The 14,289-nt window shown below is 36.7% G+C and overlaps 1 protein-coding gene across 13 annotated transcripts in view; it reads left to right on the top strand.

Moving 5' to 3' along the window:
- Window positions 1–14,289, top strand: part of LRRC7 (leucine rich repeat containing 7) — a 1,078,250-nt gene that overhangs the window by 931,987 nt on the left and 131,974 nt on the right. For all 13 annotated transcript variants that reach the window (XR_008514343.2, XM_063711876.1, XM_054533117.2 and 10 more), the window contains 2 exons: window positions 4,438–4,512; window positions 10,308–10,452. Coding sequence is in view for 12 of the 13 variants with exons in the window: in XM_063711876.1 (XP_063567946.1) it covers window positions 4,438–4,512; window positions 10,308–10,452 (220 nt within the window). In the remaining variant the exon portion in view is untranslated. The remainder of the gene's footprint in view (window positions 1–4,437; window positions 4,513–10,307; window positions 10,453–14,289) is intronic.

Below are 14,289 nucleotides of genomic sequence, written 5' to 3'. Positions count from 1 at the left end.
AACCTGTTCCTTTTTGCCAGTGTCTTCATGTCAGCTTTCCTTTCCCTTGACCCCTCAGTTTTTTTATAGCCCCTTAACTTATCTCCTCTCATTCAGGCTTTACAAATAATATTCTACCTGTATTGTGTCTATTTATTTTCTTCTTATTTATCTTCAGCCCACTGTAAGATAGTTATCACCTGAAATGTCTGTATTAGTCAGGGTTCTCTAGAGGGACAGAACTAATAGGACAGATAGATGTATAAAGGGGAGTTTATTAAGTAGTATTAACTCACATGATCATAAGGCCCCAAAATAGGCCCTCCACAAGCTGAGGCGCAAGGAAGCCAGTTCAAGTCTCAAAGCTGAAGAACTTGGAGTCCGATGTTTGAGGGCAGGAAGCATCCAGCATGGGAGAAAGATGTAGGCTGGGAGGCTAAGCCAGTCTACCCTTTTCATGTTTTTCTGCCTGCTTCACATTCGCTGGCAGCTGATTAGATTGTGCCCACCCAGACTAAGGGTGGGTCTGCCCTCCCCAGCCCACTGACTCAAAAATTAATCTCCTTTGGCAACACCCTCACAGACACCTCCAAGATCAACACTTTGCATTTTTTAATCCAATCAAGTTCACACTCACTATTAACCATCACAATGTCTATCAACAAGGTTACTAGTGACCTACTGTTTTTAAAATGGAGTGGGTATCCTCGATCTCTTATTTCATTGGACACCTTTCCTGTATAGGACGCTCTTGTTCACTTCCTTTTTCCTAACACAACTCTATTCATTGTACTCTAGTCACCCTTACACTTCTGGATGCCATTCCTTCTTGTTGCTCTTCCTGTTTTCAGCCCTCAAGTATTAGTGTCCCTTAAGGTACTGTCCTCAGTCAACTCACTCTAGTTCCCCTCACATTCCCCTTGGAGAGCTCATTCACGTGAGTTTCTACCTCCCTGATGCTTCTAAGTTGTATCTCTAGCTAAAACCTATTCTCTAAGCTTCAGATTTTGATGCCAACTGATTCCTGGTAATCTCCACCTATGTCCTCCAGGAACCTGAAGTTAATTATGATCAAAACTGATTTCAGTCTCTCCCATTTATCTGCTTCCACCCCAATACTCTGCATCTCCATTGGTGACATCACCACATGCTGGGAAACTGGAAGACATGTTTGTGCATGACTCACTCCCTCGCCCCCATATCCTGTCACCAAGTCCTACCATTTTTATCTTTTAAATGTTTCCTGAAGCAGCTGCTTGTTATTCCTCATTACCTCTTTCATTACAAGCCCTGTTAAGTTTCCTGTTTTTGTTTTTCTTTTTTCGAATAGGATAGAGTATATATACAGAACACCAATCTGCCAAAATCACTTCCCATTAAAAATATTTTAATTATGCTTCTTCACTTATGCAACAAAGTCTATCTCCTTTAAAAAAAAAAAAATACAAGCTTTGAGTTTCTTGAGGGCAGAGACCATACCATGCACTATGACTAGTATAATGCCTAGCACTTAGAAAATGTTTAATTAGATCTTACTTAATGAAGGGATGAATAAATTATAGAAGTGTTGTGTATCTATTCTTCTCATTCTTTTTTTCATACACTGTCACTGTGTGGCAGAGACAATACTATTTACCAAATAATCCACATCCTCCCTTTGTATTTCCCAACCTTCCTTGTGCTAAGGGTGAGGCCATATAAATAGTTCTAGACATTGAGCTATAAGCAGAAATGCTGCATGGCACTTGCAGCCCAATATCTTTAAGAGCAGTGGTGAATTTTGCACACTCTCTCTTCCCTTGCTTTGGCTCTCCTGACAATCTTGAGATGGTATCACAAGATAATGGGGCAGAAATGCATGCTGGACATACAGTAGTAGGAATAGTGGAAAGTAAGCCTTTTGTGTTAAATCACTGAGATTTCAGGGTTAATTTGTTAAAACAACATAATCTAATTCACCCTGAATAATAATAATGTTTACTGTTACAAGTTTATACATCAGTCTCCGTCTTATTGTATTCATATGAGCTTTTGTTGAACCTTGCCCAGTGGGCAGTCCATTTGCTTCTCCTTACATGTGCATAATGCATAGGAAAAAAACAAAAAAACAAAAAAAAAACAAAAAAACATTGGGAGGCTAAGGCAGGTGGATCACCTGAAGTCAAGAGTTTGAGACCAGCCTGGCCAACGTGGTGAAATCCCACCTTAACAAAAATACAAAAATTAGCCAGGTGTGGTGGCCTGTGCCTGTGGTCCCAGCTACTCGGGAGGCCGAGGCAGGAGAATGGCTTGAACCCAGGAGGCGGAGGTTGCAGTGAGCTGAGATCGCACCACTGCACTCCAGCCTGGGTGACAGAGTGAGACTCCGTCATTGGAGAGGAGAGGAGGGGAGGGGAGGGGAAAGGAGGGGAGGGGAGCCACACATGACTGATGTTTTCCAACTCACCTGCCTGTTGCTAGCCAGCCCTCTGTCTCAAAACCTCTGCATATCAGAGTGTGCTCCCTACACATTTTTTTATGTTTTCCATCCTTGCCCAGCCTGACATTTAGGCAGAGCAGTTCATTGCCTGTTCCCTATGATCTAAGTGACAGTAGAAGTATTTTTCTACATGCACACACACACATCCTCCATACTACCTCATGTGTGCCTTTGATTTCACAGCAGAATTCCATGTCTCTAATTTTAAATTTCAATCCTTGTTATAAAGGAAACTTCTCCCAAGAATCGTACCATGTTCTATTGCAAGCACAGGCTAAAGGAATCAGAGACTATCTCCAAAGTAGATCTGGAAGTCTTAAGCTCTCCTAATTTGTTAAGGATGTGTAGATAACCTCCACTGACCTACAATTACTAATATTCTCATGGTAACTTTGATATAATTCCATTCTTTTCTACAAGTATTCTACAAAGTGCACTGCTTTTGTATTTTGGAACCTAAGTGCACTGTTTTTGTATTTTGGAAACTAATTAGGTTCCAAATTTTATTGAACTGTTTTGTATTTTGTTGTTTCAGCAAGTAATAATTCTTTCAGTTAAAAAAAAAAAAACAGAAAATCTGCCTTCCAGGCTTATATAATCTTACCAGGATCTATCCTTTAGCTCTACTTTCTGTAGAAATGCTCCATCCTTAGACAGGCTCTCCTCTTTTTGTCATGCGTGAAGTTCCCAGGGCTGCAGAGAAAAGCAAAAGTGTTTTCCCCAGAAGTCACAAAGATTCACTGCTTTGTATGTGTTCTGAATGGGCCATGTTCCCATCCTGGACCAATCTCTGTGGCCAGGTGGATACAATGCACTAGTTAGCTGAGGCCTTAATCATCTCCCAAAGTGGTAAAAAACAAACAAATAGAAAAGGAATGGGTTTCAAAGGAAGCACAAGTCCTGAGAATAGGGAAGGGGATAATTTCGGGAGAAAAATTAGGCTACCACTAGGAAGGTTATGATGTTGGCAGCAATAGCAACCTCTGTTCTCTCTATACAGTCTGCTGCCTGGAGTTAGAATTTAGAGACAGCATCTAGTTAGAGAAAGAAAGTGTTTCTTTATATACTACATGTTACACTTTGATCATATTCTCTCTGTCCCTTCTCTGAACTTTTAAAACATATTCTAAAGTATTATCCTATATGCTGCCTTGGTTTTAGTTATTTATAAATATTTCTCTCCCCTAGATCTAGATCTAGATCATCAGCTATTTCAAGGCAAGTACTGGTGGTTAGATGACTGTGCATTCTGCATTGTGCATTACATGTAGTAGGCATCCCCGACTATTCAACAAATAATTATTCATTGAGAAAATGAAAGGATCAAAAGTCCATGGGTCTTCAGGTGGTAGCTTGGGGACTGATTTTTTAAAAGTCAATGGGTCTTATTCATCTTACGCATAGTATTAGGTTGGTGCAAACATAATTGCCATTTTTGCCATTGCAAGTAATGGCAAAACCACAATTACATTTGCACCAACCCAGTGTTATCTCATCACAGTTCTGTAACCCCTGTGTGCACATGGATGTTTGTGTGCAAGGTGCTAATACACACACAGTAAGAAGCTACTATGTGCCTATGGTAAGCAACAGGGATATGAGGATATAGTGATTACAAAACAAACATTCCCCAGGTCTTCAAAAGTTTATACTCTAGTGACAAAGACAGATGCTTATCAAATAGAGTGTAATATCAGTGCTCCAAAGAACAATTGTAAGGTATTCAGGGAGAATGTATGTGAGTAATAGATCTTCAATTTTATTATTATTGTTCTAACTGATTCCAGATCAATTCCAAATTGACTGTCAGGGAATACCAGTTTTCCTAGAGGTCTGTTAAAGGTGGAATTTCTTAGATGCTTAGTACTAGATTCCCAAATAAAAGCTCAAGATCCAAGAAATTACATCTTATATTTGCGATAAGTAAAAACTAATTTAATTTTCTTTTCCTCTCTCCTTCCTCCCTACCTCTCTCCCAGCCTGAAGTTCTGGATCAAATACAAAATTTGAGGGAGTTATGGATGGATAATAATGCATTACAAGTGTTACCTGGGGTATGTAAGTTTTTATTCTACCATGTTGTCTAGTATTTATGTTATACATTTGTTGTATTTGATCATAATCTCAACTCTTAAATTTCAGTATTTGTGTTTCAAAGTAAAATAATACTCATTAGGAGTGTTCAGTCACCAAGTGTTTTCACCATTTTTTTTTTTTTTTAGTATTTTATGTATCTTTTTGTGAGTGTTATATGTATACAAAATGTAAGAAAGATTTTTCTTATTCCCTTTGGAGTATATTTGTCATCTCTTCCCACATTTACTGTTCTTTAAAAGCTGAAAGAATTTATAGTTATATTTTTAAAAAGCAAAATACCATATATAATACTAAGTTTTATTTTTACAAAATCAACCTTATTCTTACAGGTAACTAGACAATGGTTTTTATTCATTTTGTTAGAGCTCTTCTGCAAAATAAAAATCTCTCTCAGTTCAGGTGATTTTCAATAGAACCCATATGAATTTTTGAAAATGGCAAGGATCACACAGTATTAAAAACAGAAAGTTAAACCAGAGTCAAATTTTTTCCTCAACTAAAGGCCAGCCCAGTACTATCTCCTGAGTATAGGTTTACCAGTCAACTCATTGAGTGTGATTATTCCTACTTTTTCCATCTAACAAAGGAATGTTCCCATAAAACACTGCTCCTTGCCACTTGCATACACACACACACACTGAGAGAGAGAGAGAGAGAGCAAACACAAGTCTCCCTATTGTTTTGTACAACTCCAAACTCCTGGCATTGGTCTAAGTAGCCACAGCAGGTGAATATGTAATAAATCTTCAGCCAACACAGAGGTTTAGATGTGTATTCTCAAAACGAGTTTTATTTCTTTTTTGAATTGACATTAAAAATTACTTAAAATGACAGCAAAACCAACAAGAACAAGACATTTATTCTGTCTTTGAATAAGCATAAGATCACATAAAGGAGAAAATCTGAAACAAAGATTATGGAAAAATAATTAATGCTTTTATCAAAAGATGCATTTATACCATCAAAGACACAAAACAGAAAAATATGCACATCTATTGTTCACTGATTTATTTAAAAATCATGTACCAATAAAGCTCTATGAATCAGAAACTAAGCTAATGTCAGGGTTACAAAGATAATATATTCAATGACCTTGAATATATTTGTTTGAGAAGCTCACACATAGCAGGATAAACAGATCTGGATTTCACTACTCATAGTAGAGCCTGATTTGTGCTATAGTCAAGGTATGTACAAATCCTGAGGCAACACAGGTAAGACACTTACCAATCCCTGTGCAAAGACTGAAGAATCAGAATGTATGCCAGCTAAAAGTTTATACCTCTTCTTCAATATATTTATTTATTAAAAATTACATAGCATTTACCACGGGCTAGGCATTCTCTCTATGTTTTACAAATGTTGATTCATTGAATCCCTACAATAACCCTATGAAGTAAGTTCCACTACCGTCCCCGTTTTATAGATGAGGAAACTAAAACACAAAAAAAGTAACTGGCCCAAGATAACACAGCCAGTACCCCAGGGAGCTGTAATTCAAACCAGCGCCAGAGGCTGCTGTTGACTGTAAAGCTCCCAAAGGCTCTCTATGGAACCAATAGAAGGTACAAATGAGAATGTTACTTTTCACAATGGTTACATTCCCAAAATCCGCTGTGCAAATCAACTCACATGCCAAATTTCTCGATAAGTTTGTTATTTAAGTGGAAAGGCAGGGATGAAATCTTCCATAAACATATAATGCTGCCTAATTTGTCTGTCTCGAGAGTAGATTTTTCATATGTACTGCTAGCTTTATATAGATTCCCTACTTTATTTTGTATACTTGCAGTTGGTATTTTGTTATACACTGTGTGGGAATATCCTACACCTCCCTGCCAGAAATAGCAATGGCTTTCTGGATGTTGGTGCTGGCAAAGAACTGCTTTTCAGTTACCCCAAAATACTTGGCTTTGAATGGTTCATCTCGACTGCAGTCTCCAGCCTATGTCTGTCGGTTTCACAGAATAATTAAAACATTTAATATCATTAGCCATGGGGAAAAGAAGCACATTCATTTTTTTCTTAGTTCGTGTATCATAATAAAGTTAATATACTTTGTGAATACTTTTGAATAGTCTGGGCTATTATTTTCCACTGTGTTTTCACAAATCAGAGAAGCAAATAGATAATGATCAAATATTTAGTCTTTTACATAGTTCTATCTTGTGACCATCAATCTAAGGTTAATCAACCAAAATATGACTAAATCATGTATTGAATTCACATTTATTTTAAACAAACTCCAGTATCCTCTTTTACTTGTGGTTTCTACTCTTTCCATTTGCTGCACTGCTCACCTATAGACCCCTCTATGCCCAGAGGATGTGGGATCAACATTCAGTATCCTCAAGTACTGTAAGAATTTATGCCTTTACAGTCCTCAGGCTATGATTGCTTTGATACAGTGTTTTCAACATCAAAGTGTTATTCCAGAAAGAATGTTTAGGAACTGCACACCAAAATACTAACTTATGCTGAAGATAGCAATGAAGGAAGCTGGAAGCTTCAAGGAGAAAATAAATTTTCTCATGATATCTCATGATAAAGGAACAAAAAAGAAACACACACGCACATCATTCTTTCATTGCTCAATGGAAAAGAAGAGTGAACTTAGGTAACATGATAGTTCCTTGGGATGGAAAGCTATGAGTAAAGTGACAATATTTTTTTCAAGTGACACATTTCCAAGCATGAGGAGAAACTCTGATTCATCCAAAGTACTCTAATTCTAGCTAGCAAATATTCAGTCATTCCAAGCCTGTGCTCACACTCTGCACCCATATGGGAAGCTGAGGGAGCAGGGCTGGAGATTTGTGCTGGGTTAATTAAGGATATGTGCCCTCCAAATGGGCTTTGTAGCCTGTAGTCTGATAAAATTGAGTTTGAAATCAGCTCCACCCCATATTAATGGGATAACTTTGGAGTGTTACTTGTAGTAGATGCTCTCATGCATCCTTCTCCAGGACTTAATAATTTACTGTATTCCCCCAGCTTCTGGAAATGCTGCTTGCAGCTCTCCAGCCTTCTTCAGAAATTGCCTCACGTAAAGAGAACATCTTCATCCACGGTCATAACCCCATTCCCAGAGACTTCCATCCAATGATCAGTCAATGCAGGTATATAAAGGCTCAGCCCTTCATCCTCTGCTCAGAACAACTTCAGGGCAATCCCAACTTCAGTGATCTTTGAAGTGCCAGCCAAGGACTTTCTTAAGACTTCATCACAGCCCAACTTCTTTGTCTACCTAATCCTGCTCCCTTTCTTTCCTGTCTCTTCCTTTCTACTGGTGTTGATCCTAAACACTCTCAAAGACTTCTGTCTTTGTCTCTGCTTCCCCAGGAATCCAATATGTGACATGACTTAATCTCCAATCTTTAATATGTGTTAAAATGCAGATTCTGATTCAGCAGATCTGGGGTGGGTCTGACATTATACTTTTTTTTTTTTTTTGGATGGAGTCTCTCTCTGTTGCCCAGGCTGGAGTTCAGTGGCATGATCTCAGCTCACTGCAACCTCCGCCTCCAGGGTTCAACTGATTCTCCTGCCTCAGCCTCCTGAGTAGCTGGGATTACAGGCGCCCACCACCATACTCAGCTAATTTTTGTGTTTTTAGTAGAGACGGGGTTTCACCACATTGGTCAGGCTGGTCTCAAACTCCTGATCTCGTGATCCACCCACCTTGGCCTCCCAAAGTGCTGGGATTACAGGAGTGAGCCACCGCACCCAGCAGAGATTATACATTTCTAACAAGCTCCCAAGTGGTGTCAATGCTGCTGGTCTACCGAACACATTTTGGGTAGCAAAAATATAAAATATTTAATCAAATAATATATATAAAGTACTTAGCATAGTGCCAAGTGCGAGCTTGTGTGTATGTAATAAATTTATGTTATTTATTATGTATTTGTTTATTTATACTCTGTCAAGTAATTAGAGATGGTAAAGTATTCACAGGTAGACCAGATAAACAGATGAACCATTCATTGAGTAACTGAAATGTGTGGAACATTTATTTACAAAACATGCCCTAAAGGAAAAGGAAAATGAAGACCTTTGCCCTGCCCTAACTCCTCTAGTCTGTGTTCCACCCACATGTTCATTCCTTGCCCAAGATATGGGTTGATCCTTCCCTCTCCTCAGAAATCAGTTACTAATCCAATCATTCCACTTCTAACTTTCTCTGGAGTTTATCCCCTCTTCATCCTCACTTCTGCTGCCTTAACAGCTAAAATACTTCTATATCCCTCTAACAGATCTCCTTGACTCCAGCTTTTGAAAGTTCCCTGAAGTTATTTCTTCTAAGCATAAATCTGTTCATGTCATTCCCAATCTTACAATCCTTTTGCTTTCCTTGCCTATAAAATAGAGTTCGCATTTCTTCACATGACATAGAAACCCTTTCAGCAGCTGGCTTCTCCCTGTAATCTCAACTTCATCACTATACTCAGCCACTTTGAATTTCCCACTCTTCCTCAAACATAGCATGCTTTATCACACTTTATAAATGCACGTGCTGTTCTCCCTTCCAGGTACAGATTCTCTTCTTTTGACGAGCAGCATCTTCCAGGCCATTTGCAGCCCTTCCCTGTTCTATGGCATTCAACTACATGCTTTTTTATTGCGCTTGTCACAGAGTATTATAATTATTTCTTACTTGAAAGTTTCCTTCATTACTGAGAACTCCTTATTGATAAAAACTTTGTCTTCATCATGGCAAGTCTGTCCCCATACTTAGCTGTCTTATTCTTGATTGTTCTTGAATACATAACACAGATACTGGTGCATAGTAGATCCTTCAAAAAGGGCCATTGAATGAGCAAAACATTGACTCTAATTAATAGGGTAATCTCCAAAATTATAATTTAAAACCTTTCTTATGCATTTGAAATTTTAAGGATCAACATGTCAATGTCATTGTTTCAGTGGCAGCTTATTTAGTTGGGAGTTATTTATTTTATTCAGTGCCAACTTCAAGATTATTGTGTGTTTTCTAACTGCTGCATTGAGATATAATTCACATACCATATGCAGTTCCATGGTTTTTGGACTACTCACATAGTTGTACAGCCATCACCACAATCTAATTTTAGAACATTTTCATGAGCCCTAAAAGAAACCGTGAACCTATTAGCCATAACTCCCATACTCCCCATCCACCCAGCTCCTAGAAACCCTACTCAACTTTCTATCTCTATGGATTTGCATATTCTGGACATATCATATAAATGGAATCATACAATATGTGGTCTTTTGTGACTGGCATCTGTTACTTTGCATGTATTTTCAAGGTTCATATGTTGTATAACATGTATCAATACTTTATTCCTTTTTATTACCAAGTAATATTTCATTATATGTATATGCCACATTTGATTTATGTGTTCATCAGTTGATGGACATTTGGGTTGTCACCAATTTTTGGCATTGTGAATAATGCATCTGTGACCATTTGTGTAAGTTTTTGTATGTACATATGTTTTTATTCTCAGTGGTATATACCTATAGTGGTATAAACCTATTTATTGTTGAGTCATTTTGGGAAACTGCCAAACAGTTCTGCAAAGTGGCTATACCATTTTACATTCCTACTAGCAATGTTTGAAGTTTACAATTCCTCCACATTCTTGCCAACACTTGTTATTGTTGTGGTTGCTTTTAAAATAAACTTTACAGTGTAGTGGTTCTTACAACTTTAAAATATCTTGTGAAAGTTTCTCAACTAACCCTGAGTTTATGCAATGTCATCAAGTCTATAGGGAAGTTAAAGATGTTGGTATACCTGGATATGTCAAAAAACAGAATAGAAACAGTTGACATGGACATTTCTGGATGTGAAGCCCTTGAGGACCTCTTATTGTCATCCAATATGTTGCAACAATTGCCTGATTCTATAGGTGAGAATATAATATTTTGTCACAAATATTTATGTCAAATATACCATTTTCTTTTTTGGAAGTATAGTTTGTCTATAGATGTAGGTAATATACTGTTAGCCTGATGTTAATAAATTTTAAAATGTGCTATGGAAATCATAAAATAGTATCTAACAAATATCTTAAGTGAAATATTAACTCTAGTTTCCAAATTCAAGAAGGCTCTTCTGTTAAAATGATCCTACCAAATTGATATTGTTTAAAAATTGCTATATCTCCAAAGTTGCAAAATGTTATTATAAGGAGTATGTATGTTTCCTTTAGAGTAATTTAATAATCATGTATGTATCCTTATATTATGATAGAATTACAGTAGCTTCCATCCATAGGATGTTGCTATATTCTATTTGTAATATCGTTGTAACATTGGTATAATGTAGGAATAACATATAAAAAGTATAAACATAAAATGTCTTCTTAGTTCTATTATTTTAAAAAAGTCACATGTCCTTAACATGTTAAGATTCATTAGATCAAATAATTTGCCTGTTAGTATATAAAAAGTACTCATACATTTTTGTTTAAGAATGTTTATATGGGCCAGGCGCAGTGGCTCACACCTGTTATCCCAGCACTATGGGAGGCGGAGGCGGGTGGGTCACGAGGTCAGGAGTTTGAAACCAGCCTAGCCAATATGGTGAAACCCCATCTCCACTAAAAATACAAAAAGTACCGGGCATGGTGGTGCATGCCTGTAGTCCCAGCTACTCAGGAGGGAGGCTGAGGCAGGAGAATCGCTTGAACCCAGGAGGCGGTGGTTGCAGCGAGCCGAGATTATGCCACTGCACTACAGCCTGGGCAATAGAGGGAGACTCCATGTCAAAAACAAACAAACAAACAAAGTTTATATGAGTAAAGTAGTGAAAGACTCATTTAAATAATGTGTAAGCTTTTTTGTATAGGTATCTTGCTGTTAGTATTTGTAAGAGAACTCTACGAAAAGGGTAATCATTAAATTACTTAACTTTGTAACATAGATTTTAACCTCTTTGAAACAGATGTGTTGTATGTTCCGGAACTTAATCATTATTATGATTGACTGAAGTTCAGAATCAGTCTTATATTAGCAATGTGGTGCTCTTATCCTTTGTGGATGCTGCAGATCCAATCCAAGCCAACTTGTGACCTGCCATAGTTTTCCACAGTGAATTTTCTGTTTCCCTTTTCACTAGCTCCACATATGAGTTGTAAATTTTTAATCGTTATTAACTTCCAGAATGTATAACTTTTAAAAACTAAGCCATATCCTAGGTAATCCAGTTGAAGATGAGGCAATTTTCCAAATTTTTCTTCAATACGTTATTACTTCTACTTAGCCATTCTTTGAGGCTGATAAAGAACATTAGTTTTAGCAAAATTGTGTTCCATCTTTTCTTTCTTCCTAGAATTGTTGACTTTTTATTTACAAAATCCCATATTGTATAATGATATTTCTCTAACTTGCTCAATCATGGGTCTTAACTGAGAGTTTTATTAAACACTTCCACATTTCTAGGCTTTGTCTCTTCAGATTCTGATTCAGTAAATGTGACAAGCCCCCGATCTGTATTTTTATTAAACATCTTAGATGAAACTTGTGATCAGACAACTTTAGGAAATACTGGTTTACGTTGTAACAGGTAAGGAAGTATGATTATAGAGAACATCCACTGGTCAAGATGACAGAACAACTTAATACATAACCTTACACTCCTACTCACCACCATCCCATACCGTTTTAAATATATCTTGAAAATATGAAAACTCTATATATTCAAAGAACATATTTTTCTTCATTACTGACTCCTCAGTGCCAAGTACTGTGCCTGGCATATTCTATGTGCTGTTTGAACACTTAGTAAATAAAATAATTTAGCCACACTCACCCAGGCATGGTGGCATGTGCCAACAGTCCCAGTTACTCAAAAGGTTGAGACAAGAGGATTGCTTGAGCCCAGGAATTCGAGTCCACCCTAGGCAACATAGCAAGACTCCATCTCTGAAAAAAAAAAAATCTGATTTTTAAAAAAGAAAAATTATCTTTGCTTAAGAAGAATGAACATCAACCTGAACCTGTGTTAGAATGGAAATCCAGCAATATCCCCAGGCCTGATGGGTTACAAACCACAAACAGCAGCTGTAAGTTCAGTTCTTACAGTGAAATAAGAAATAGAAGGACCTTAAGCACAACAGAGGAATCAGAACTTACAAAAGATTAAGGCGGGACCTCTTTTCTGTGAAAAGGGACTGAAAAATTTACAACTAGTATGTGGAACTAGAGAAAAGGGAAACAACAGAAAATTCACTGTGGAAAACTATGGCAAGTCACAAGCTGGCTTGGACTGAATCTGCAGTATCCACAAAGGATAAGACCACCAACATTGCTGATGTAAGACTGGTTCTGAACTCCAGAAACCTGGGGGTCAGATGGAGGTAACCAGAAAACTGCCAGACAGGGAGAAATGAGCATAGTGAAGGGGGAAACATTCACCCTCACAAATGAGCTTGCAAACAAAAATGTTGAAGGAAACTAATGTTGCTTTGACAACCAAAAATTCAACCAAATAGGAGAATTTACCCTAAGGGAAACAAAAGTTATCAACCAATATAAAAATTATTTTAAGTATGTATAGAATCTCAAATAGATAAAAGAATAACAATTAGGTGTTATAGCCAAATAATTAGGGCCAGTGAAAGAGGAATCTTTTATATTTAAAATGCTGAAATATAAATAATAAGACATCAAACAAAAACATGAGCTATGACTAAAAATAGATGGTTAAGAAAAAGAATCAATTAAAAATCCTGAAAATGAAAAGGAAGATATTGGTCAAAGGATACCAAGTTGCAGTTAGACAGGAGGAATAAATGACAAGTATTTAAATTGACAGATATGTTAATTAGCTTGATTCAGTCATTCTAAAGTGATACCACTGCATCACTATGTACCTGATAATATTATATAAAATTTTAATTTGCCAAAAAGTTTTCAAAAATAAATTTTGAAAACGAAATCCTGGAAATTAAAATACCACATTAGGTATGAAATACCACATAGGGAAATTTTAAAATACAACAGCTATAATGAAGAAAGTATGATATAGTCAGGTATAAAATTTATAAGTTGGAAGACAGTGCTGAGGAAGAGAACAGGCACATAGAAATTTGTTAATAAGAAATATTAAAAATGAGTTAAGAGACACAGAGAATAGAATAGAAATTGCATTCTAAAAATGAAAAAGCAAAAAAATTACCTTCTCCAGGAATAAATACAGAATTCCAGAAATACATAATAGAATAAATGGAAAAGAGGAACTATTCAAAGAGAAAATAGTTGATATTATTTTTCAGCATTGAATACACAAGTAATTTATCATACTAAATGCATACACATAGTGCTAAAAGATGTAAATGTAATAAATTTGCACTGGCTTACTGTTCTGAAACTGCAAGGACAAAGAAAAATATTGTTTAAAGCTGCCATAGAACAAAAAGAGCTTATCTACATAATAATAATTAGAGACGTCATCATTGTCATCAGTGACACTATCTTCTGGATAGCGGAGTAATATCTTCAAAGTACTGAAGGTTAATTACAGGCAGATTGGATTTCTATACCCAAGTAAACATTCATTCAAGAGTGAGCACACAACAAATATATTTGAACATATACCAAGAATAAGAGAATCTGCTCTTAAAAGATGTACTTTACTCAGAAAACAAAAACAAACTCAGAAGGAAGGAAGTGAATGCATAAAGCAATGGCAAGCTTTACCAAATTTACCAACTTAATTTGGTAAATTAAGTAATTTAATTTAC

The sequence above is a fragment of the Pongo abelii genome, chromosome 1, assembly GCF_028885655.2.
Source record: "Pongo abelii isolate AG06213 chromosome 1, NHGRI_mPonAbe1-v2.0_pri, whole genome shotgun sequence".
NCBI lineage: Eukaryota > Metazoa > Chordata > Mammalia > Primates > Hominidae > Pongo > Pongo abelii.
Note: the sequence above shows the minus strand (reverse complement) of the source record. Positions and strands in the feature narration are given on the sequence as shown.